The following is a 24,430-nucleotide window of genomic DNA, read 5'->3' on the forward strand; positions in this document are numbered from 1 at the left end:
TCGATTTTTTGGGTCAAAAATGAGCAAGGGGTTAGACCCCCCTAAAATGACCTATTCGCTCCTCTGCCTAAAAATCAGGGTGTCCTACTACTGTCTTAGTAATGGAGTGTATAATACTCACTTTGTTGATTCCACCAAACCAATTAGTTGATGATTCCATAGAGAATTGCACTCCAGAGAGCACTTCAAAGTGAACTGGAAAATGAAAAATGAAAAAACAATAAATTCGATTTTTTTCTAAACAGTGTCAGATATCTGAAAGTTTGGTATGAAAATATAGGTTTTCGAATACGCTCAATCTATTGCAAGCATTTTCGAAAGCCTATCTCCCTCTGTTCAGATTTTCACCTTGGAAATGACATTTTTTCAAAAATTGCAAATTTCAATCTGCGATATCTCCTGTTATAATCGTCTGATCCAATTGGGATTTCCGTTTTCGTAATCAGCGTTGATAAGGCTTTCACCCTAGCATAAAAACTCAATTTCGAATATCTCGATTTTTTGGGTCAAAAATGAGCAAGGGGTTAGACCCCCCTAAAATGACCTATTCGCTCCTCTGCCTAAAAATCAGGGTGTCCTACTACTGTCTTAGTAATGGAGTGTATAATACTCACTTTGTTGATTCCACCAAACCAATTAGTTGATGATTCCATAGAGAATTGCACTCCAGAGAGCACTTCAAAGTGAACTGGAAAATGAAAAATGAAAAAACAATAAATTCGATTTTTTTCTAAACAGTGTCAGATATCTGAAAGTTTGGTATGAAAATATAGGTTTTCGAATACGCTCAATATATTGCAAGCATTTTCGAAAGCCTATCTCCCTCCATTTAGATTTTCACCTTGGAAATGGCATTTTTTCAAAAATTGCAAATTTCACTTGAGAATTCGTCAAGACCGAACGATTGTGCCGAAATGGATGAAATTCTCAGATATTTTACTAGAATAGTTGCTCTTTCAGAACATATATCACATTTATATCTACGATGATTTTTTTGGAAGAAAAACTACTCGCAAGTTGACCTTCGAAAAACTCCCAAAAAGATGGGGTCAGTTGAAACTTCCTCAGGACCTATAGGTTGTGCCAAAGAGGATAAAATTCTCAGATTCATTACTAGAAGAGGTGTTCTTTCAGAATATGTATCACATTCCTAGCTACGATGATTTTCTTGGAAGAAAAACTACTCGAAAATTGACCATCGAAAAATTCGTACCAAATAAATTGATTCCTTATAAAAATGCCGATATTTTAGGAATACGAATATGTAGCGGTAGTTTCGTAAATTTATTCCAAGTAAAAGTTTTTTCATTCATGTTTTGGAAATTCAATTCACTTTTCCACTACGACCGACGCGGTCAAAAACTTCTCTGTAGCATTCCGTGTGTTGATTTAATTACTCGAAGGGCTGACAGGTAAGAAGAAAAAAAGTACTGTTTGATTAGTCTAATTCGGGGTATATATGGAGTAAAACAATTTTATGCAAATTTCTGCCAGGATAAAAGTTCTTCACCTGATGGACATGCGTGTTATTTGCGCATCTGCGTATCTTTATTTCGCGTAAAATACTAAAGCGCTCCGTAATTTTTACTATTCTCTGTGTTGTGCTTCCGTGAACGAAGAAACGAAAAATTTCTCTTGAAAGTGAGTAAATTTCCTGTTTTTCCAGTGTCCAACCACGCTTTTCGCTTTCTCATTAGAGAAAAATCATCCCCAAAAATACTGAGATAATTTTTATTTTTCTTCGAAACAAAGTGATATAAATAAAGGAAATTTTTCTAAAATAAAATTGCTATAGGTAATATATAGATTCAACTTACTCTAACTTTCCACTTTCACGATAGTTGATTTGTTCCTTTTTTCAAGATTCAATGGAAGCTTATGGTTTCCATATTATTAGTTCACGAAATCGAAATATATTCTTGAAAAGAAATTCTAGGATCACAATGGCAGTGAAATTAACAAATTAGGTACGTTTTGGGATTTAATTGATGAGGTTTTCCAGGTAAAAGAAATCAATCGGTAAATTACTCCCTTAATTGGTCATTAGCACTAGAGAGGTTCGTGTGTCCTATTAGCTATTTCTGCTCTTGATAGAGAAATTTTTTTTCACAACCTAGCACTTCGGTGATGAAGAGTCGTCATGTTCTCGCCACTTATTTAATGTTCGTGTTTCATTTCAATGTGAAGCATGTTTGAAAATATCCCCTCACAGTCCATACACGTTACACGTTATACAGGCTGGTCCACTTTTTTGTAGAACCACTTTAACATTCGATGGAATGTCCAATTGCAAGACAAAAAGGCATCTTAACAAGGCTGGAAAAGTCAAAAACCGTAACTTTGCATTAATACCTATATATTCTGAGTTTTTTTAAATCTCAGAATTCATCGATTGATGTCAAAGCTTGGAGGATTTTTTCTGTCGAATATGTGGCAAATTCCCCCAATTTATTTCGAGTAGAAACTAAAACATGAACGGCAGATGAACAGATCTTTCTAATTCTCGTTTTCAGTTATACGATTGTTTTTGCTTCGTAAGTTCTCTACTTAATTTTTCAGGTATGCAATACCTCATCAGTTGGAATATTTGTCTTTTCATGATAACCACCTCCGTGGTTAGTCAGATAGATGTAGACTCCTTGATACCTCCTGAAGAGGATTTGGAATGTAGAGAAAGAGTTTATACATTCCAAGTCACTCAGACAGATGAGAATGGCAAGCAATGCTGGGACGCCTTATCAACCGTTGCTTGTTGGGGTAGATGCGATTCTAACGAGGTGAGTTAAGGGAAATTTTTGTTAACAATTCAATTATGAAATTGAGGGACAATTATACTACAAACCTACTATGAAGGAACTATCATAAATTGTTCATCTGAAGGAAATTGTCATCGAAAATTTTATCTGTTATCAGAGTGTTTAAATTTGAATTGCAAATAATGTATACGGTAAATTAATTTTATAAAACCTTTGCGTGTATATGAGAGCGGTACTGTACATTCAAAATCGGTCAGGATGAAATTGATTTGCCTCCCTCTGGCCGGCAAACAACGTCTTCAACTGATTAAACACCGTTTGAGTACAGGAAACAATTCAATCTCACAGGGTTGACTAAATTTACTCGTTATCGTAGATTGTATATTTCGGAATGCTCGAACCCCATCAATTTTAAAAACATCGTTTCTATTTCAATTGGCTAATTAGAATGGTGCTCGTAAATTTTATTACTTTCGTATATGCTCATATCTCATATAACGCTACAGAAGGCCTAATGGGGGTTTGTTGTTGAAACAGTGATAAAATTGAAGAAACCGAATTTGTAGAACGCCTGCAGACTATTTGATGGAGCTCGCAAAACAATAGGAGATTTTATCGACTATTAAACTCAACCAAGAAAAGCATATATTTATTTCCTCATTAACGAGATAATGGGCCATGTTTTTTACATGCAGTTTTATTAATCGGATAATTTGTGTCCTGTGTAGATTTTCCAATGAAGAGAGTTCAAAATGAAATCTGTTCGTTTCAGTATTAAGTACTTCAAACTTCTTCTTCAGTCTACCAGTACAATTAATGATTAGAATTATAGGTATTGTTGTAACGACAATTAAGGGAAAAATTTGTTTCTTTTGACCTCAAACCTACTGTTAAAATAAATATGTACGAAACCCAAAGACTCACTCTAGTCCAGACACTGTTTTTAGTTTTTACTTTTTGTTCAGATTTCTGATTGGCGGTTCCCCTTCAAAAAGTCAAACCATCCAGTCTGCATCCATTATGGAAGAAACAGAAATGTGGTAACCTTGAGGCACTGCGAGGAAGGGGCTCTTCCTGAGGCTGCCCGTTACGAGTATCTGGAAGCTGCTGGTTGCAAATGTCAGATATGTTCTTCTTCAGATACGAGCTGCGAAGGTCTGAGGTACAGGCCTCAGAGGTCACACCCACAGTCCTTAGGCTTCCAGTTGATTTAAACGAATTCTTTACATTACCATGTGGAATTTAATTTTACATTTTATTGTAAAGCTGATGTATTTTATGTGAATAAAGATTTTGACTTTGTTTTTCGATTATTACACAAGAATTATTTGGTTTGGATCTCAAAAAATGGAAAGAAATGATAATAAATGTAGTTCGATCTCAGTTCTAAATCAGTTTTCATCATGCCCTCAACTCAATTTCGAGAATCTCGATTTTTTGGGTAGAAAATGAGCAATGGGTTAGACCCACTGAACTATAATTAAAATGGAGAGCGCCAGTAATAAATAGATGCAAGCCGAGAGAGATGGGTTTCTTGGGAGGATCATCTATCCTTGTAAATAAATTTCAGGCAATCACTTCCTCTGCTCCAACTTCTTGTAAATTTCAGTTTCCCACTGAAAAAATCAGAGCATTCCATTGTACCTATTCGTAGCCAACAATTCTCCAGTGAGACATACAACAATTTAACTTCGGAACGAAGACCACGGTGCTGTACCAACATTTTTTACTGATGTTGAGTCTAAGAACCTGAGTTCTTATTGGTTCCATAAATCATTCTCTTGATCTTTCCTGATCCTTTTATCCTACTCATGGCGAAGTATAATGATAACATGCAATCCGATGGGAATATGGAAATGAACATTCCCAGTATCTTTTGAAGAAAATAAAAATCATTATTTTTCTCAGAATTGAAAATTAGTGGAATGAAAGCAATCGTAAGATATTTTCTATGCCTAGTTTGAGGTATGAACAAAACTAAATTATTTTGGGAACATTCAAATCAGTAGGTTTATGTGATTTTTGCTCTTATTTTCACCTAAATAGTTTTCATTTCACTGATAGAACTTTGATGAGCTTGGATAAAAAATAATGTACATCGAATTTTCAGTTACCTCTATAATTGTCCATTTTCATTTTCAGATTACAATTCCCTCAATCGATGAGAAAAGGGAACAGTTTTGTGATGCAGCTATGCAGTTTTCGCCAAAGCACTCAAAACCGTCTAACAGAGAAAAGGAACTAATACCGCTTTCCTTATTTTTTGTTCATAAAATATAATATTTGATTAGAATTCCAGGCATTATTTTCTATTCGTTATCTTATGTATAATGGATATGCTGGTGTGATGAGCTCTCGTAATTTTGGCATGTTCTTTTGTTGGTATGGTGGAATTGGATGACAGTAGTTGCAAAGCATAATAATTTTATGGCATTTTGATAGTCTGGTTCCTTTCCATCCAGCCATGAGAAAAATGTTAACGAGAAAACAGCCTCGAATATATGTATGCTCATGACCTTTGCTATTTATACCGATTTGATGGTGATAATCTAAGAGAGACGTGAAAAATGGATGCACATACTAAATTTAAAAATTAGGTCACTTTTCGTGAGTTCTTTTTGTGTATTCATATTTTTCTGAAAGAATATTTGTGAAGGAAACAATGGTGTTATTGTGAAGAATGATAAAAAGGAATAAAGATTATTCTGGTACTCAATTTGGAGTTGACAATACAATAAAAAGGTATTATAATAAAATCGTTATCGTTGAAAAATATTCACCAAATGGAAAAATCGGAATAGAAGTTCGAGGGTACGACACTCTCACTACGGCCCTGGCAGACAAAAAGGCCCGACACTCTATTGACTATCTCTCTCGGCTTGCTCGTATCTATTGCTGTGCGCTTTCCATTTTGAGCAAAGATTATAAAGTTAGCTCTATAATATTTGATTTTGAGTATAGTTCAGTGGTTAGACCCCATCAAAATGACCTATTTGCTACCCTGCCTGAAAATCAGGGTGTCCTACTACTGTCTTAGGATATGGAGTGTATAATACTCACTTTGTTGATTCCACCAAACCAAATAGTTGATGATTCCATAGAGAATTGCACTCCAGAGAGCACTTCAAAGTGAACTGGAAAATGAAAAATGGAAAAACAATAAATTCGATTTTCTTCTAAACAGTGTCAGATATCTGAAAGTTTGGTATGAAAATATAGGTTTTCGAATACGCTCAATCTATTGCAAGCATTTTCGAAAGCCTATCTCCCTCCGTTTAGATTTTCACCTTGGAAATGGCATTTTTTCAAAAATTGCAAATTTCAATCTGCGATATCTCCTGTTATATTCGTCTGATCCAATTGGGATTTCCGGTTTCGTAATCAGCGTTGATAAGGCTTCTATCCTAGCACAAAAACTCAATTTCGAAAATCTCGATTTTTTGGGTCAAAAATGAGCAAGGGGTTAGACCCCCCTAAAATGACCTATTTGCTCCTCTGCCTGAAAATCAGGGTGTCCTACTACTGTCTTAGGATATGGAGTGTATAATACTCACTTTGTTGATTCCACCAAACCAAATAGTTGATGATTCCATAGAGAATTGCACTCCAGAGAGCACTTCAAAGTGAACTGGAAAATGAAAAATGGAAAAACAATAAATTCGATTTTTTTCTAAACAGTGTCAGATATCTGAAAGTTTGGTATGAAAATATAGGTTTTCGAATACGCTCAATCTATTGCAAGCATTTTCGAAAAATTATCTCCCTCCGTTTAGATTTTCACCTTGGAGATGGAATTTTTTCAAAAATTGCAAATTTCAATCTGCGATATCTCCTGTTATATTCGTCTGATCCAATTGGGATTTCCAGTTTCGTAATCAGCGTTGATAAGGCTTTTATCCTAGCACAAAAACTCAATTTCGAAAATCTCGATTTTTTGGGTCAAAAATGAGCAAGGGGTTAGACCCCCCTAAAATGACCTATTTGCTACCCTGCCTGAAAATCAGGGTGTCCTACTACTGTCTTAGGATATGGAGTGTAAAATACTGACTTTGTTGATTCCACCAAACCAAACAGTTGATGATTTCATAGAGAATTGCACTCCAGAGAGCACTTCAAAGTGAACTGGAAAATGAAAAATGGAAAAACAATAAATTCGATTTTTTTCTGAACAGTGTCAGATATCTGAAACTTTGGTATGAAAATATAGGTTTTCGAGTACGCTCAATTTATTGCAAGCATTTTCGGAAGCCTATCTCCCTCCGTTTAGATTTTCCTCTCAGAAATGGCATTTTTCAAAAATTGCAAATTTCATTCTGCGATATCTCCTGTTATATTCGTCTGATCCAATTGGGATTTCCGGTTTCGTTATCAGCGTTGATAAGGCTTTTATTCTAGCACAAAAACTCAATTTCGAAAATCTCGATTTTTTGGGTCAAAAATGAGCAAGGGGTTAGACCCCCCTAAAATGACCTATTTGCTCCTCTGCCTGAAAATCAGGGTGTCCTACTACTGTCTTAGGATAAGGAGTGTATAATACTCACTTTGTTGATTCCACCAAACCAAATAGTTGATGATTCCATAGAGAATTGCACTCCAGAGAGCACTTCAAAGTGAACTGGAAAATGAAAAATGAAAAAGAAATAAATTCGAATTTTTTCTAAACAGTATCAGATATCTGAATGTTTGGTATGAAAATATAGGTTTTCGAATACGCTCAATCTATGGCAAGCATTTTCGAAAGCCTATCTCCCTCCGTTTAGATTTTCATCTCGGAAATGGCATTTTTCAAAAATTGCAAATTTCAATGACAAGTTTTTAAACGGCCTATATCTTTTTAACCGAGCTGATTCGGAAAAAATGGTGAAGGAAAAAAATGTTTCTTTCGACTTCAAGAATCTACTGTTGAAATATTTGTACGAGACAAAATCTCATCCTGTATAGTTCTTTCTGAATGTCCATATAACGCTTTCTTGAAACTTCAACATATTTTCTCCATAGAAAAAACAAGTTCCTATGTGAAAAATAACCGAAATAAATCATTGAATAGTTTAGAAAGGAGATTCACAAATATCCTGTGGAACACACAGATCTATCACGTGCACCCATCTATGTGGGTGCAGTATTTTCATTCTATACCTTCTAAATTACATACATAGTTTTCTTAATAGCATCTTTATGTTATATATCGAAAAGAAGTATCAAATTCCACATCCTAAAATAGATTTCCTACATTTTCAATGACACAACCTAGCTCTTTCAATCAATTCAAGATATACGGTGAATAAAAAGGGATACGTTGGCTTCAGAATCTTATACGAGCAATTTTTTTTTAAATTGGATCACGTGGCTATATCTTTTTAATGAGGTGTGTTGTTAGAAGAGCTTGCAGACGCTTGTTATAAACGTCTCACTTTTTTTTCGAACAAAAAAAACGATGTGTAGAAATTAATAACAAAAATAAGCGAACTCAACTCTTTTCTCAGCCTTCATCAATGGAAAATCCAATTCATTTTCCGGACATGGCTCCGGTTCGTAAACCGCCGCTGATGGACCAGGTGGAAAATCTGGAAAGCTGATTTACCTCGAAATTCTGATTCGTCTGAGTGAAGACACCGATTCCGGAAGAAAAACATGGCCAAAAATGTTCCGTACGGTTTCATTCAGAACCGAAATTCTGCGTTGATGAAATGTAAACACGGTGCACTTTGCCCGATACTGGATCTATGAGGCAGAATGGGGTGTTATGAGGCGGGAAAAAAAGCGGACTCGCTCAGAAATTCATTCCGTCGGAAAAACTACGCAAACAACAAGTCGATTTCGCAATTGTTAGTGTAACCAATATCGTGAAAAAATTTAATTTGCAGCAAGGGAAGGTCGAAGTATCTGTGACTTATTTCGATGGTATTTTGTCATTTTCTTTATTAATCATTCCGGGATGCTGTAAAGATGAAGAAGCGCTTTCGTCGTGCTGTTAACCGTAGTAGCCGAACTTGTATGGAAGTTGTAGCTCTTGCTCCTCCACCACTATGGCCTATATGCCTATATGCAACACTTCCACTGCAACGAGCTCGATGAAATTTCGAGATTTATTACTAGAAGTGTTGCTCTTTTAGAATATGTGGTACATTAAACTCTACGATAATTTTCCTGGAAGGAAAACGACTCTAAAGTTGACCTTCGAACAATTCCCAAAAAGTTGGGGTCAGTTGAATCTTCCTCAAGATCGAACGGTTGCGCAGGGGTGGATGAAATGTCGGGATTTATCACTAGAAAGGTTGCTCTTTTGGTGTATGTATCACGCTTAACTCTAATATGATTTTTTTGCGAGATACAATCGAACTCGAAGGTTGAAAAATGGAAAAATTAAAAATTTGATTTTCTGGTAAATAGAGTTAGATATCCGAAAGTTTGGTATGAAAATATAGGTTTTCGAATACGCTCAATCTATTACAAGCATTTTCGAAAGCCTATCTCCTTCCGTTTAGATTTTCATCTTGGAAATGCCATTTTTCAAAAATTGCAAATTTCAATCTGCGATATCTCCTGTTATATTCGTCTGATCCAATTGGGATTTCCAGTTTCGTAATCAGCGTTGATAAGGCTTTTATCCTAGCACAAAAACTCAATTTCGAAAATCTCGATTTTTTGGCTCAAAAATGAGCAAGGGGTTAGACCCCCCTAAAATGACCTATTTGCTACTCTGTCTGAAAATCTGGATGTTCTATTACTGTCTTAGGATATGGAGTGCATAGAATATGTTTTGAAGATTCTAGAAAACCAAACAGTTGATGATTTATTAGAGAATTGTAGTCCAGAGAGCTCTTCGAAGTCAACTCGAAAATGAAAAGTGGAAAAACAAAAAAAATTATTTTCTCCTAAACAGTGTCAGATATTCAAAAGTTTGGCATGAAAATATAGGTTTTCGAACACGCTGAATCTATTGCGAGCAATTTCGAAAGCCTATCTGCCTTCGTTTAGATTTTCATCTTGGAAATGGCATTTTTCAAAAAATTTCAAATTTCAATCTGCGATATCTCCTGTTATATTTGTCTGATCCAATTGGGATTTCCAGTTTTATAATCAGCATTGCCAAGGCTTCCACCCAAGCACAAAAACTCGATTTCGAAAATCTCGATTTTTTGGGTCAAAAATGAGCAAGGGGTTAGACCCCCCTAAAATGACCTATTTGCTACTCTGTCTGAAAATCTGGATGTTCTATTACTGTCTTAGGATATGGAGTGCATAGAATATGTTTTGAAGATTCTAGAAAACCAAACAGTTGATGATTTATTAGAGAATTGTAGTCCAGAGAGCTCTTCGAAGTCAACTCGAAAATGAAAAGTGGAAAAACAAAAAAAATTATTTTCTCCTAAACAGTGTCAGATATTCAAAAGTTTGGCATGAAAATATAGGTTTTCGAACACGCTGAATCTATTGCGAGCAATTTCGAAAGCCTATCTGCCTTCGTTTAGATTTTCATCTTGGAAATGGCATTTTTCAAAAAATTTCAAATTTCAATCTGCGATATCTCCTGTTATATTTGTCTGATCCAATTGGGATTTCCAGTTTTATAATCAGCATTGCCAAGGCTTCCACCCAAGCACAAAAACTCGATTTCGAAAATCTCGATTTTTTGGGTCAAAAATGAGCAAGGGGTTAGACCCCCCTAAAATGATCTATTTGCTACTCTGTCTGAAAATCTGGATGTTCTATTACTGTCTTAGGATATGGAGTGCATAGAATATGTTTTGAAGATTCTAGAAAACCAAACAGTTGATGATTTATTAGAGAATTGTAGTCCAGAGAGCTCTTCGAAGTCAACTCGAAAATGAAAAGTGGAAAAACAAAAAAAATTATTTTCTCCTAAACAGTGTCAGATATTCAAAAGTTTGGCATGAAAATATAGGTTTTCGAACACGCTGAATCTATTGCGAGCAATTTCGAAAGCCCATCTGCCTTCGTTTAGATTTTCATCTTGGAAATGGCATTTTTCAAAAAATTGCAAATTTCAATCTGCGATATCTCCTGTTATATTTGTCTGATCCAATTGGGATTTCCAGTTTTATAATCAGCATTGCCAAGGCTTCCACCCAAGCACAAGAACTCGATTTCGAAAATTTCGATTTTTTGGGTCAAAAATGAGCAAGGGGTTAGACCCCCCTAAAATGACCTATTTGCTCCTCTGCCTGAAAATCAGGGTGTCCTACTACTGTCTTAGGATATGGAGTGTATAATACTCACTTTGTTGATTCCACCAAACCAAATAGTTGATGATTCCATAGAGAATTGCACTCCACAGACCACTTCAAAGTGAACTGGAAAATGAAAAATGGAAAAACAATAAATTCGCATTTTTTCTAAACGGTATCAGATATCTGAATGTTTGGTATGAAAATATAGGTTTTCGAATACGCTCAATCTATTGCAAGTATTTTCGAAAGCCCATCTACCTCCGTTTAGATTTTCATCTTGAAAATGGCATTTTTCAAAAAGTGCAAATTTCACTTGAGAATTCGTCAAGACCGAATGGTTGTGTCGAAATTGATGAAATTCTCAGATTCAATACTAGAAAAGTTGCTCTTTCAGAATATGTATCACATTTATATCTACGATGTTTTTCCTCGAAGAAAATCTTCTCGTAAAGTGACCTTCGAAAAACTTCCAAAAAGTTGGGTTCAGTTAAAACTTCCCCAAGACCAAACGGTTGTGTCCAGATGGATGAAATTCTCAGATTTATTACTAGAAGAGTTGCTCTTTCAAAATATGTATCACGTTTAGATCTACGATGGTTTTTATGAAGATAAACTACTCGAAAGATGACCTTCGAAAAATTCCAAACGATTGTAACGACGTCGATGAAATTTCGAGATTTATTTCTAGAAGAGTTGTTCTTTGAGAACTTGACAGAAATAATTTTTAGAATATCGATAAATAATTGTATTTTTCCCTGCAAATAAAAACATAAACCATATGTTGTAGCCAAACGAGCAAGCAAACATTGTTGCCTACGATTTTTTTACTCAATACCATGGATTAATGTCTAGTAACTATTTTATCTGAAACATGAACAAAAAATCCACGAATATCACCTTTAGACACCTCCACGTCATCGTCAGCAAACTCAATTATTATTCAAATTAATTGATAAAGTGAGAGGGACGGATCTGAGGAGCATCAAATACCTATTACAAATATCGATTATTTTTTCGAGGTGATCTCCAAATATTTATGTATTCCCTGTCACGAAAATGGATTTTCTTCTGGGGTTCCTGCGTGAGGTCGAGATGGAAAACGTTATACCCACTGGGACATTGTAGAGGGTGGTCCCAATTCCCAACTGAATTTCAGAAAGCGAAGGTAATCAAGGGATTTTTGCTCAAGATTAACATCGACAGGAAGACATACAACAAAATACACGGTTGTATTTGTCTATATCCATAAAACTACCCCATTGCCGATAAGACCTCCTTTTTCAAGAAGTTGCAAAGTTTCCGTTGCCCCACCCTGTATATTAACGAGTGAAACGCAACTGATGCACTGGAAACGGAGAAAAAGCAATCTGCACGACATTATCTCTGAAAAATTGGAACATTGTGAATAAATGACCGGAAAATCTCACGACACAGATGTGAGGATTAAATTCCTTCATCCTTGAGAAAGAATATCTTTTGAATAATTCATGCTGTTCAAGCATACTTGTTCTTATTTTGATGTGAGTACGAATCATTTTCCTCCCCAGCTAAGTGAATTATGTGGATAATGTTCATTTTCATGGACGATACAACGAGAAAATATAGTGGTTTTCTAACATTGCTGCAAATTCTACAATATAGGTTTAGTGTTCCCAAATTGGTACGTTGCAAACTGAGCTTTCCACGTTCCACATGCTTCTTTAATCTAACAGTATGAAACGGGACTACTAGAATATCGACATTACGTTTATTCACACAAAAATGATTGTTTGCACGAAAAATATAGAATAAAAATTTTACTGTGGAAAGCTTCAAATATACGAGGATATATGGAAAAATTCTTAGCCTAATATAAATTCAAACAAAATTTCAATGTCAAAATATTTTATTACTCAACATATATTCTCCTCCTAATTGGATACATTTATTACAACGAACCTGCAACGTCTCTAAACCTTTCAAAAAAAAAAGTTTCTTCTTGCTCTGCAAACCAGACCTCCACAGCTTTTATTACCTCCTCGTTGGAAGAAAATTTACGACCTTTTAAACTTTTTTTCAGATGAGGAAAGAGATGGTAGAGTGGTCAGTAATGTCGAATATAATCTCCGGTTATTGTTCTACCCTTATCAAAAAAATCAATCATGATAACTCCATGACAATCCCAAAAAACTGAAGCAAGAACTTTTCCAGCAGATTTTTGGACACGAAACTCCTTAGGTCTTGGAAAACCAGAGTGCCGCCATTCCATCGATTGTTGCTTTGTTTCTGGATCGTAGAAATGTACCCAAGTCTCATCCATAGTAACAATTGGGTTTAAAAAGTCTACATCGTTTTCAAATCGAGCACAGATCGAACGCGATGCTTCTACCCTTGCAAGCTTTTGGTCAGCATTCGAACATTTGGGGATCCGTTTTGCAGCAATTTTTCTCATGTCCAAATTGACGTGAACTATATGATGAACGCGTTCGTATGAAATATACAGTGCTTCAGATATCCGTTTTAGCCCAATTCGACGGTCTGATAAAATCATCTCATGAACTGCATCGATATTTTCGGGGACTGACACAGAAACTGGCCTTCCCGATCGGTCATCATCTTCAATGGAAAATTTACCTCTTTTGAAGCTTGCAGTCCAATTTTTCACGGTCGCATACGAAGGACATTAATCATCAAGGGTATTAAGCATATCTTCTTAAATCTGCTTAACTCTTAACCCTTTTAAATACAGATACTTGATGATGGCTCGATACTCCAATTTTTCGATTTTCACAATTTCGGTGGACATCTTCTTTCTTTTAATTTATTGCGTAACTCTGGTTTACTATTTTGACCTCAAACTTCACACTGAAACTTCTAATGACTTATTGTTCGTTGCTATGGTAACCCAATATTTTTTTTATGCATGGAACTGGTCTAGCCTAACTAGATCTCAATACATCCTCGTACTCTTGAAAAAAATTACGACGAAGAAATGCCATTGAGTAAATACAGGATCTTTATAAATAATTGTAACATCGCAATGGGGGTCGAAATATCCTAATTTTGACTATTTCAATGATTTTTATGCTTTTGGCAACAACATGTCCACGAGGAATTAAGAATGACTGTGACTATGTTGTTTGAGACCCTTCAGTGAGCAGGGGCAAACAATTATTTAAGGCCTACTGTCATTTTACAATAATTTTCATTTATAAAGACCCGGTATGTCAGAAAATATTCGAGTACTGGTGCATTCGCCACTTTGTTGCATGTACCTACATGTACAACCAACTATACTATAGTGCAAAACATGGAAAGAGGTGAAGAGTTTTTTATACCTTTTATCTTTTCCAACATTCAGAAGAGGAAAACCTTCCTCAAATGGACGGTAAAAACACAATGTCTCCCCCAAAAATAATATTCCCAGCTTTCGATAAAACCCAATAGCAAGGGGTTAACTTTTATCCAACGAACCGCTGGCAACCAATCCAATTTTCAAGCCGAATCAAATGATGAATTTTTCACCTTCGGCGAATTCGATTAATGAAACTAATTCATCACCAAATCGAGACTTTTCAACGCAATTATACAAAGTGAAAAGACAGTTTTATTAGATAATCACCGAATGAATGTGTGGATGTATCGTTGAGCTAACGGTGAAAAAACTACAGGTCAGAATGTCGTATGAATTTGCGATATTAAATTACAGGATGTCAATTTCAGGTATTTTAATACCTACGTGGAATTGTGCGTCACTCTTCACTCACTCTGTATAAGGTAAATTCGACTTTTGTAAATTGCCAGTACATAGAATTGAATTGAATTATGGAGGCTTTCCTCTTTTCTATGGAGTTTATTTTAAATTCTGAATGCGTTCACACCATAGATTAATCTATGGTTCACACCATTCAAAATCTGCCTAAGACAAGGGAAAAATGCCACGTTTCAGAAATAATAATTGTTTTGATGACATCGAATCAATCATCCCAGAACACTCATAAGTGAGCGGAAAAGATGATGGTTGCAATGATTGCGTGTCCAACTGTCGAAAATTAATTAAAATAATCGATTAGGAACCTCGTTGAGGTGTGGGTGTGTTCCAGAAACGGGAACACAAATGGCTGATTCCCTATGGATTACTCTTTCATTAAAAGTTCTCACAGAGAGTTTTGTGTAATTTGAAATTTTTCTAAGTATAGGTCGAATGTTGTGGACTCATAAGATGTTTTTTATAGGATAGAATAAGAATTTACTGCACCCAATACTGTAAATTTGTAATTAGTTCGTTGAAAGATGTAATACATTCATTGAAGAATATTGTGTTGTTCTTTAAAAGTAGGTTTCAAGGAATCCAAGAGACTCTTTGGTGAACATGTTCTCTGAGTACCTATAAAAAGGAATTCAGCTGCTTAAATTTGGTAGTATGAATTCCAAAACCAATCTCCAATACAGAGCTTTTGTGTAGTTTCCTTCAGAACTAGATAAGATGAAAAAATCTTACTTTATAATGAAACAGAGATGAGGATTTTTTACAAGACATTACATTACATTAACTTTTTACAGATGACTGAGTGAAGTGAAAAGAAACATTCATTTTTCAGGAATTATATTACCTGAATTCTTTCAGTTAATTTAAGCTGAAGATTATGCGTTAAGAATGAGGTGACTGAATAGAAAAACTGCCATTAAAATTCAGTTTTAATTACCAACAGCGGATGGAAAAGAACGCTTCTAGTTTATTTTTCTTCACATTTTTTTTTCCATCCACGACTGTTCGATAACTCAATTGTCGCTAGGAGAAGTTCATCAATTGATTCATTCAATTGAATAGCAGAAAGCCAACGTTATAATCCTCTTCATTCGTGAAATTTTCCTCCAATAACCAATTTTCCATCGGTAGAATGGAAATCTATGAAAATATGAGCCGAATCCAGGGTTAGTATACTCGTGAAAAGATTAGCTTAAATTTTCACAATACATAATTGAAATTCAAGTACTTTTCAATGATTTCAGAGCGTAAAAAAAAAGGCAAGGACTACCTACAGCCATTCGTTCAAATAACATACGATTTGATGATACTCAAATACACGAAACCTGTTCTGTCCATTTGTTACTCGACCTATTTTTTCTCCATTGTTTTGGGAGTCCATGGTTTTGTGACAACAGGGGACACACATTTTATTGCACAATACGGATCCACCTTAGGTCTTCAACTATTTGTGAGTACTGCCATTCCAGATGGTTTCAAGTATATTTTATGATGGCATATGAATTTCAGATGTTTATAAATTTGGGTGCCATCCTGCTCAACCTGGACCAGTTCAAGGAATTCTTCGTGTGGTATAGAAGAGTTAGGCCTCCTTATGAAATCATGGATAAGGAGCTAATTCGAAAAGTTGAAGTATACTCAAAGTTGGCCATTGCCATAGTTATGCTGATCTATTTTTTGACCGTTATCTCTTATATAACGCTGACCTTAGGATACGGGTATTTCAATAGAGTCTCCTATATACGAGTATGGATCTTGGCCAACATGCCAGAACAATTCTTGATGTTGGTCATCCTTCTGCATGGTATCGATGCCATAGCAGCATTTGTGATGGTCTCTAGCCCAACAGCCGTGATATATTTTGGTATATCCGGCGTGTTTCAGATCATGCTGATCAATCAGTTCGTTAAGAAGATCTGTTATACTAAAATTCCAGCTGGAGAGAGATATAATTCTGAACTTTACCAGAAATTGGTCGAGCAGCGAATGAAGATTTGCGTGATTTTGCATGATCAAGCTATAAGGTATATAATGATTGTAAAGAGTCTATTGTTTGCCTATCAGCCAATTCATTATATAGGCTGAGTCAACAGTGCTCGATAACTCTTAGAAATTTTGCACTAGGAGAATGATTCAAACTGAAGAAGACTTGAAAACTCTTGGAGAATTCGATAAAAAAAAAATCAAACATTTATCTCGAACGGTTTTCAAGGTATGCTTTCTCTTTAAAACCATCATAACCATGAAATTTGTCGGAGAAAGTCAGGAATTACATGTAGATTCCTGATTCAGGAAATGATATGTTATTCTGATTTGAAATAGAAGGGAGATATCGTGGTTTTCACCACTTTGGGACCACCCTGTAGAGTCAAAAATAATTTAAGCTTGTGCACTGAGTTGAATCGACTCCGACAGAGCTTGAATCCTTCTACTAGCCCAAAATTTTTCAGGGTTATCGACGTATTTTTCCTTATCGAAATCCTATATTGGATCAACTTTCATGAGACAAAAAAACAAAGTAATGTTTTGGGTTTTCAGTACGTCCATAGCAGCAGGCGATTTGATTTATGCCCAAATGATTTTGTTTTTTTTGGCGTCTATAATAATGGGAGCATCTTTGATGTTGGGAATCATCTCGGTAAGATTAAATTTTTTGAGAAAATGTAAGTTGTAACCGAGGTTGTAACTCAGGAGATCTATGTTATATCTTCTAACATGTCCAATATTTATACGGAAAGTGCTGTAGATAGACACTTTTTATATATTCAAAACGTTTATCCCATCTGAGTCCTATCGGACATGTGTTCAATATTACTGGAAGAAAGATGGCAAACTTCCTCATCCTCCTTAGAATCTCTTCAACACGATTTGCAAAACGTGGGAAGACATAAAACACTACGCATTTAACCATATCGTTTCCATCCATCCATTGAATCTTCCAGGGAATATACTGGGTGAATCTTTGACCCGTACAAATTTTTTCCTTTACCAATTCTTCCGAATCGGCTCGGTTTAAAAGATACAGGCTGTTTAAAAACTATGCACACACTGATATTCAATCTCAAATCATTTTTAGGCATATTCAGAGAAAGAATACATTGCATTTTTCGGACTGAATATGTATGGTTTGTGTAGCACGCTCTGTGGTATTGTATACACCTCAATCGGACAAATTATAAAAAATGAGGTATGTACTAGATTCACGATATTTCAAGTGATGACTGGTAATTTTGATTGGAAACTGATGAACGAATCAAAACATTTTTCTTTGGTATTTTCAGTCAGAACGCATATGGTATTACCTCGTACAACTTCCATGGTATTACATGAACAAAAAGAATCGGAAGATATATTCAGTTCTGCTGAGGAAATCAGAAAAGCCTATAGCTTTGAGTGGAGATCTTATAGAAGTAAATTTCTTACTTTTTGTGAAGGTAGGTTTGATTTTTCATATTCGAATTTTTAGATTTCATCCCACTCATCAATGGAAATTATAAACATCGTTCTCAAAAAAGAGGAGTAGAACTATACTGATTTTGAGGGTAAAAGAATCAGACTTTTAGGTTGTTTTTTTTTTCAGATTTTTAGGGCACTGTATTCAGCAGCAGCTGTTGTACTTCGGATGTCTCCAACATCAAATTGATCCATGATTTTTGAGTATCATCACTTAAAATTAATCTGTTTATAAACAATAAATCTCCACAGTGCATTTACTGCATTCATTTATTACAAGCACTGATACAATAAATTATAAAAATTGATGGTCTATCTTTTGTCCTTGGAATGAATAAATACAGAAGAGTCCTCCTGTTAATTCAGGGGAATCTGGAAAACATTCAAAACAGATTTTCCTGAAAGATGCACAAAGGGGGATAAATTACTCCAGTTGATCGTAATACAAGATATCAGTGTTCTATTTGACGTTATCTGAGAAACTCATACTTCCTCATTTTTGTTGTGGGCATGTTTTTTTACAGCTGGCATGAGGAGATTTTAAGAATTTGGACAGGTAGGTATCTATACCACTTCTCTGTCTTCCACAGAAGGCAGATTTTTATGTTTTGAATCAAATATTTGATTGAAATACATTGAAGAAATGTGGATAAAGGAAAGCTCTCAACTGCTATAAAATAAATAGAATGAATTCGATGCTGAAAACTTTATTGAAGTGTGAAATTTAATTGTACATCATATATTGTTAAACTAAGACTCCATGAACAAATTTTTGTAATGAACTGTTCTTTTTCTTCCTGTTTTTATTCCAACCTAGGTTGAAATCGAGTGATGATGGCAGCGACAGAATAAAGAGATTTAAAAATCTGAAAAAAAGTATTTGAAATTTTAGATCTGCGAAGAAAATAGAATGAAATTGAAAACTCACCCTAACTACGAGCAGAAAATTCACTTCCAGTATGTTAGTTTGACAGGATATCGGCTTTTCAGCTTTCCTCAGCAACACAGAAAACATTTGGCGATTGTTCTTATTCATATAATACCAAGGTAGTTGCGTCAGAAGATAATAACTGTGTTCTGACTAAAAAAACATGGAAATAATCTACAGGGTCCAAAAAATTTGAAACCGAATTCAGTGATTTTGACTCTGAGATAGAATTTCACATCTCTCACCTCATTTTTCAATAGCTGAGAAAAATAGATATACAACCATACACAAATGAGGTAGTTAACAGTGCCAGAAAATATTCCTATTAGAAAAACGTTCATTTCTTCGAAATCAAGCTGTAAATGAAGATCATTGAAATTCCCAATCTCAAGATATGTCCATATTTTGCTGGCAATTAGGAATTAAATGATTGCTTACCGCTAAGATGAACAAAAGCATGGAACTACCTAGTATCAAAGATCCAAGAGCCACCAGAAGTACCGGTATGTATATCATTTCTGTGCCTAGGAGGGAAACACTGCAATAAATCATCAGTTTAAATTGAAGAATTCTTCCTGTTGGTTGATAATGTAGTTTTTTGTGAGTCCAATCACATCTTGAATAGAAAAAACTACATTCCAAGGGCTAAGGGCTTTGAAGCATGCAAACTAGATAGTGATTAGATGAATTTGATCTTAGTAACCAAATAGGAAGTTCGATTATTTTGCCATTACATTTTTTCATTTCAAACTTGCTTGATTCCCTTCCAAAGTTTCAAAACTAGTCAAAGGTTCTGCTGAAAATGAAAGAATTGAACTCACTTGATCAGTTTCTCGTGCATCATTATGCAAATTTTCAATTTCTGGCTCACTATCCTCTGAAACAGCTCCGAATTGTACAGTTCTTCTTCCAGAAGGCTGGACTCACATATTGTTTTTATCAGTTCGTTTAAATATTTCACATGAACAATATCGACGATCTCGAAGTAAACCAGTAAGAAAGGCATCGAAACTGTGGAACATATAATGGGAATATCCAACAAACTTATTGAGTATCCCACAATCGAACAAGTGGTAGCTGAAAAATTTTGGCAGATCCAAACACGTAGGTATATAATGTCTTTGAGGATATCTTGACTACACAGAAGGGTGAGGCTGGTGCAAATTCCTAACAGGTAATTGATGCAAGTGACGAATTTTATGACTGCAACCATTCCCTCTACTTCTGAGAGTAGTTTGGAATCGGATAACTCGAATGCGAATGTTATTTGTTCCACTTTTTTTCCATATTTATAAACTTCATCATAAGTTACCAGGAGTATCCACAAGTTCTCTGTCAGCTTGAAAATACGAATTTTATTTAACGTTGTTGAAATTGATTTATCTACCTTTTTTTATTTTCTGAAAACGATGATACTTACGAATATTTGTACGCCAAGAAACGCTCCATATTTGAGCAAACTTTCGTAGTCAAACGAGCTTAGGAGTTGGTGAATAGTCATCAAGATGGATAAAATGTAAAGAGTTATTCCAACAAAGAAAATCAATTTGGGGAACCAATATTTTAGGGTGAGAGACATATTGAACATTTTCCTCAGAGGATCCTTCTGAATACGCTCCTGTTCAGTGAAATCTGTGGGAGATTCTAAGTAAAATTTTCAGGCGGAATAAAATCTTCAAGTTTTAGTTTTTTCTAAAGTCATTCTGTCCAAAAATAGATTAATGCTGAGGGTGAAAATCTTTTTCTTGGAGAATCATGAAAACCTGATGAAATCATAATTTGTGAAATGATTCTTTTTGAAACGTCCAAGCTTGAAACTATAGATGACAATTTACTAAACAACTTATCATCCACTCTGAAATTTCAGTGATTAAAATTAACTAAATTTACATTTTTGAAACAGATCACGAACTATGCAGAAAATGGAACCACTAAGAATTACGAGAATATAAGAATTACCAGATACATATCGCAACCTCTCGAAGTAACCCATATTTTCGGTATTATTCTCTTGGAAACATCAAATATTGAAGTGAGGGACGAAAAGTTAGAATATTCAAAAACTGATCGAAAATTTAAACTGCGAATTGAAATGAAATATTTAACAGCACTAGAGAAATTGAAATTATATTGGTGAATACTCATCAGAAATATTATTTTCTTCATTAATACTGGGTCGAAATGATCTTCCTAATAGGATAATCATCAATTTTTCACCTTAATCGTTCACTTTTGGAAGTCGCACATTTTCCATTAATTTTTATTGAAACTAACGCCAACCTAACCAACTATGTATTCATGATTTAAGGTAGACACTGTTTGGGCTAATTCGTTGATTTCTGTCAGTTTTTGTTCCTTTTTTCAAAGTAGAATATACCATTGAATTATTTCGACTTGAATTCGAGACATATTCTGTAAGTGACGAAATTTTCAAGACATTTGAGGATATTACCTTTGAGTTCTCAACCCCCATACAATGTGGGTTAATACTCAGTGATATTACTTTTCAAATAGTTCCTTTTAAATGAGAACCATGCCTTCAAAAAGAGTTTTTATGACGCCATAATAAATAACGCCATTTCGTATAGGATTTTTCTTTCAATTTTGAGAATACAGCTAGGTCTCTGTGAGACTACTGAGATTTAGATCATCTTTTTTGTCCAGTTGAAATTTGTTGGATCAATAAATACAGAATTATCCACAAGAAATAATTTATTCAGTCAGTATAATATTTACAATAAATATATCCCATATTGTAACAATCACAAATTCGATGCGGTTAGGCGCCTTTCACACAGTGCTGTTCAGTCCTTCTTGCAGTGGTAGCAGGAGCAGCTGGTGGCCGACTTGAAGGTGAGCGTTCGAATCCCGTCAACGCAAAGAACACGAGCTTCCACTGGTTCAGTCTCCATGATGTTGCAGCATTGGCCAATTGACGTGATCGGTTGGGCAGGGTTGACTTTGTGATGGGTTGGTACTGCCCAGCTCTCACAATAGCCCCTACAGGCGTTTGTGGTCATTTTGAACTCCACGCAATCTGGTATACTGATTTTCCTAGTGTGACCTGCGCACAGAATATAACATGTTAGTTATTGGTTGTTATGTTGGTTATTGGTTGAGGTATTAACTTTCTAATACTTCTTTCTTAAGGACGCAAACTCCCTTTAAAATCTACAACCCAGTGTTATTCCTCGATATTTCTTCCTCCTTTAATCTATAAACCAAATCTCATAACTTATACCCCTTACAATGTGCCTGCTTCGTTTTGGTTTGGCCAGCCTGTATATATATTATCGAACGAAATACGTATTAGCCATCATATTTTACATGTACTTGACTCAATTCAACCTGGTGAGAAGAATAGAGGATAGGTGTGTGAAATTCATTCTAGTTATTTGAATAATGATTCATATATCTATCACGAAATCATTTTAGTGGATGGGAGTTGAACAGTACTCCATTTGCCAATGGGCTTGTGTACGGGTCAGCTGTCAGATATGTGGGTGAAAGTATCAATCACAAATATTCAAATCAAAATTAACTGGACATAAATTTTCAGTTTGGTTATTCTAGCTAAATAACGTTGTGTGTAAATTGGTTCATTTATATCAGTTTTTGCTTGAAAATATTCCACAATTTTCAGAGTTCAATTTTTCAGGCTCTATAGCACTATACGTATAAATAATAGTTATTGACTTAGAGGATCATAAGTAGAAAATGTTACTGTGATGCTAAAGAAAAAACCTGTAGAAAAATTGATGATTCAAGAAACTTTTCCTCCAATTACTATTGTAACTTTTAAATATATCTATATTTATTTCCAATGAAAGAATTTTTGGTATTAATTTCTTCATAGATGAATATTTATAGTATAGACATACAGAATTCACTCACCCACTTTATGACATCCTGGTTTTCTCCAGCCATCAGTTTCCATCGCTGTATTGATGAGGAAAGCATTCAGAATCGGTAACAAATTTATTAAAAACCAACTGACGAGCATTCTCTGGAAAAAGAGACAATATTCATTTTTGTTACGAACATTATGCAGTTAAGAACACATTACATTATAGTGTCAATAATTATAAACATCTAGTATTCAGAGAAAATGGGATGCGTTTGATATAGCTATGAAATTATTAGAATTATAATCAAACTGAAAATGATTTCAGAAATGCATTTTTAATGGTCGCAAAATGGCGAATGCGATGGTTCCTATTATTATTTTTGTTTTTTAGTGGGCGGATGATTGGTTTTCACCATTTTTAGTACTCATTTAGAAATTTATCGAAAGTCAACTGAAAAACATCCAGAAAAAGAGACAATATTCATTTTACTCAATTATTTATGAACATTCAATGCATTCTCTACCACATCAAATTACTCTACATACATAAACTCTAGGATTTCAGAAATAATGTAGAGTACTTATAATACTTATAAAAACATAAAAATTACAATCAAACTCTAACTGAACGCAAAAACGCATTTTATTTTTGTTGCTAAATGGCGGATGCGATGTTTCCCATTAATTGCTTGTTATAGTTGTTAATGCAAAGAAGAATTTTGATTTCCACATTCTTTTACTCATTCAGAAAAAAAAGACATCAAACTTCTTATATTTTGCATTTCAGAAAGTTTTCCGTTACTTCGTAGGATTGTCCTTTCGATTCAAACATTTACTTAATTGAAGACCAACATATTTTCTACATAGAATAGTTTAAAAAATGATTACTGTAGTGCAGACTAATATTATAAAAATCACAAGATCAACAAGTATCCCTACTTTTGAAAAACTAAGCGCTTATTTGGACCTCAAGCAATCATGCAACTTGATGGAAAGATATCGAACAATCCATTTCAGCAAATTGAGAGAAGGAACTATTTAAAACGTAATCTCTTCATTAGGCTCACCTGAGTTTCGCTGTACAGGTATCAATTTTCAGCTTTGACGGCGTTCACCAGCCATCTAATGAGAACTTTGCAAGAGTATTCGTTATATTCTCTCTCTACAACTCCGGAGTTTCACCCCTCTCACTATCGAAACGCCTACTCTCCGTATTCGTTGTTTTTTTCACCCCCTCACAATTGGCGAAACCCGTGACACTTAAGTTTTCTTCGTGAAATGGGGCGAAGAGCCTTAATAGAAATCCTCTCATTATGGAAATGATGACCTTTTTCTTCGCGAAACATCGCTTTAATTGAAAATTGTATACAGGGTTCAAGTTGAAGAAAAATTTAAAGGGCGATTTTTTTGTCACTAAATATGTCCCTCTTTATTTTGAGCAGTCCCTGATAAGATACAGCTCCCTACAGACACCTGAAAAGCAATTTTTTTCGACATCAAAAATAA

General features: G+C 34.9%; 3 protein-coding genes across 3 annotated transcripts; 1 reads left to right on the plus strand and 2 right to left on the minus strand.

Annotated features, from left to right (window-relative positions):
• The first annotated feature begins 1,536 nt into the window (after window positions 1-1,536).
• Window positions 1,537-4,072, plus strand: LOC123313647 (thyrostimulin beta-5 subunit). The gene is made up of 3 exons (XM_044898614.1): window positions 1,537-1,641; window positions 2,560-2,777; window positions 3,722-4,072. Exons 2-3 carry the CDS (start codon window positions 2,562-2,564, stop codon window positions 3,968-3,970), a joined length of 465 nt encoding a protein of 154 aa, XP_044754549.1. The 5' UTR covers window positions 1,537-1,641; window positions 2,560-2,561; the 3' UTR covers window positions 3,971-4,072.
• A 14,880-nt stretch (window positions 4,073-18,952) lies between these two features.
• On the minus strand, window positions 18,953-20,578 carry LOC123314118. The gene is made up of 6 exons (XM_044899237.1): window positions 20,498-20,578; window positions 19,899-20,416; window positions 19,516-19,615; window positions 19,323-19,433; window positions 19,078-19,230; window positions 18,953-19,015 (listed from the first exon to the last, which is right to left on the minus strand). The coding sequence occupies exons 1-6, from the start codon at window positions 20,576-20,578 to the stop codon at window positions 18,953-18,955; spliced, it is 1,026 nt and encodes a 341-aa protein (XP_044755172.1).
• A 1,215-nt stretch (window positions 20,579-21,793) lies between these two features.
• Window positions 21,794-24,103, minus strand: LOC123313679 (thyrostimulin alpha-2 subunit). Its single transcript, XM_044898653.1, has 3 exons — window positions 23,992-24,103; window positions 22,972-23,083; window positions 21,794-22,141 (listed from the first exon to the last, which is right to left on the minus strand). The coding sequence occupies exons 2-3, from the start codon at window positions 23,078-23,080 to the stop codon at window positions 21,882-21,884; spliced, it is 369 nt and encodes a 122-aa protein (XP_044754588.1). The 5' UTR covers window positions 23,081-23,083; window positions 23,992-24,103; the 3' UTR covers window positions 21,794-21,881.
• Between the last annotated feature and the right edge of the window lie 327 nt (window positions 24,104-24,430).

The sequence above is a fragment of the Coccinella septempunctata genome, chromosome 5 (assembly GCF_907165205.1).
Source record: "Coccinella septempunctata chromosome 5, icCocSept1.1, whole genome shotgun sequence".
Lineage (NCBI taxonomy): Eukaryota > Metazoa > Arthropoda > Insecta > Coleoptera > Coccinellidae > Coccinella > Coccinella septempunctata.

Coding starts and splice junctions, on each gene's coding strand:
- LOC123314118 (XM_044899237.1), bottom strand. CDS start 20,578: ATGACTATTCACCAACTCCTAAGCTCGTTTGACTACGAAAGTTTGCTC. Junction 19,231..19,322: donor CTCAGCTATTGAAAAATGAG/GTGAGAGATGTG, acceptor ATGTTTTTTTAG/TCAGAACACAGTTATTATCT. Junction 19,016..19,077: donor ATTTTCTGCTCGTAGTTAGG/GTGAGTTTTCAA, acceptor ACTTTTTTTCAG/ATTTTTAAATCTCTTTATTC.
- LOC123313679 (XM_044898653.1), bottom strand. CDS start 23,080: ATGCTCGTCAGTTGGTTTTTAATAAATTTGTTACCGATTCTGAATGCT. Junction 22,142..22,971: donor ACCAGGATGTCATAAAGTGG/GTGAGTGAATTC, acceptor TTCTGTGCGCAG/GTCACACTAGGAAAATCAGT.
- LOC123313647 (XM_044898614.1), top strand. CDS start 2,562: ATGCAATACCTCATCAGTTGGAATATTTGTCTTTTCATGATAACCACC. Junction 2,778..3,721: donor GTAGATGCGATTCTAACGAG/GTGAGTTAAGGG, acceptor CTTTTTGTTCAG/ATTTCTGATTGGCGGTTCCC.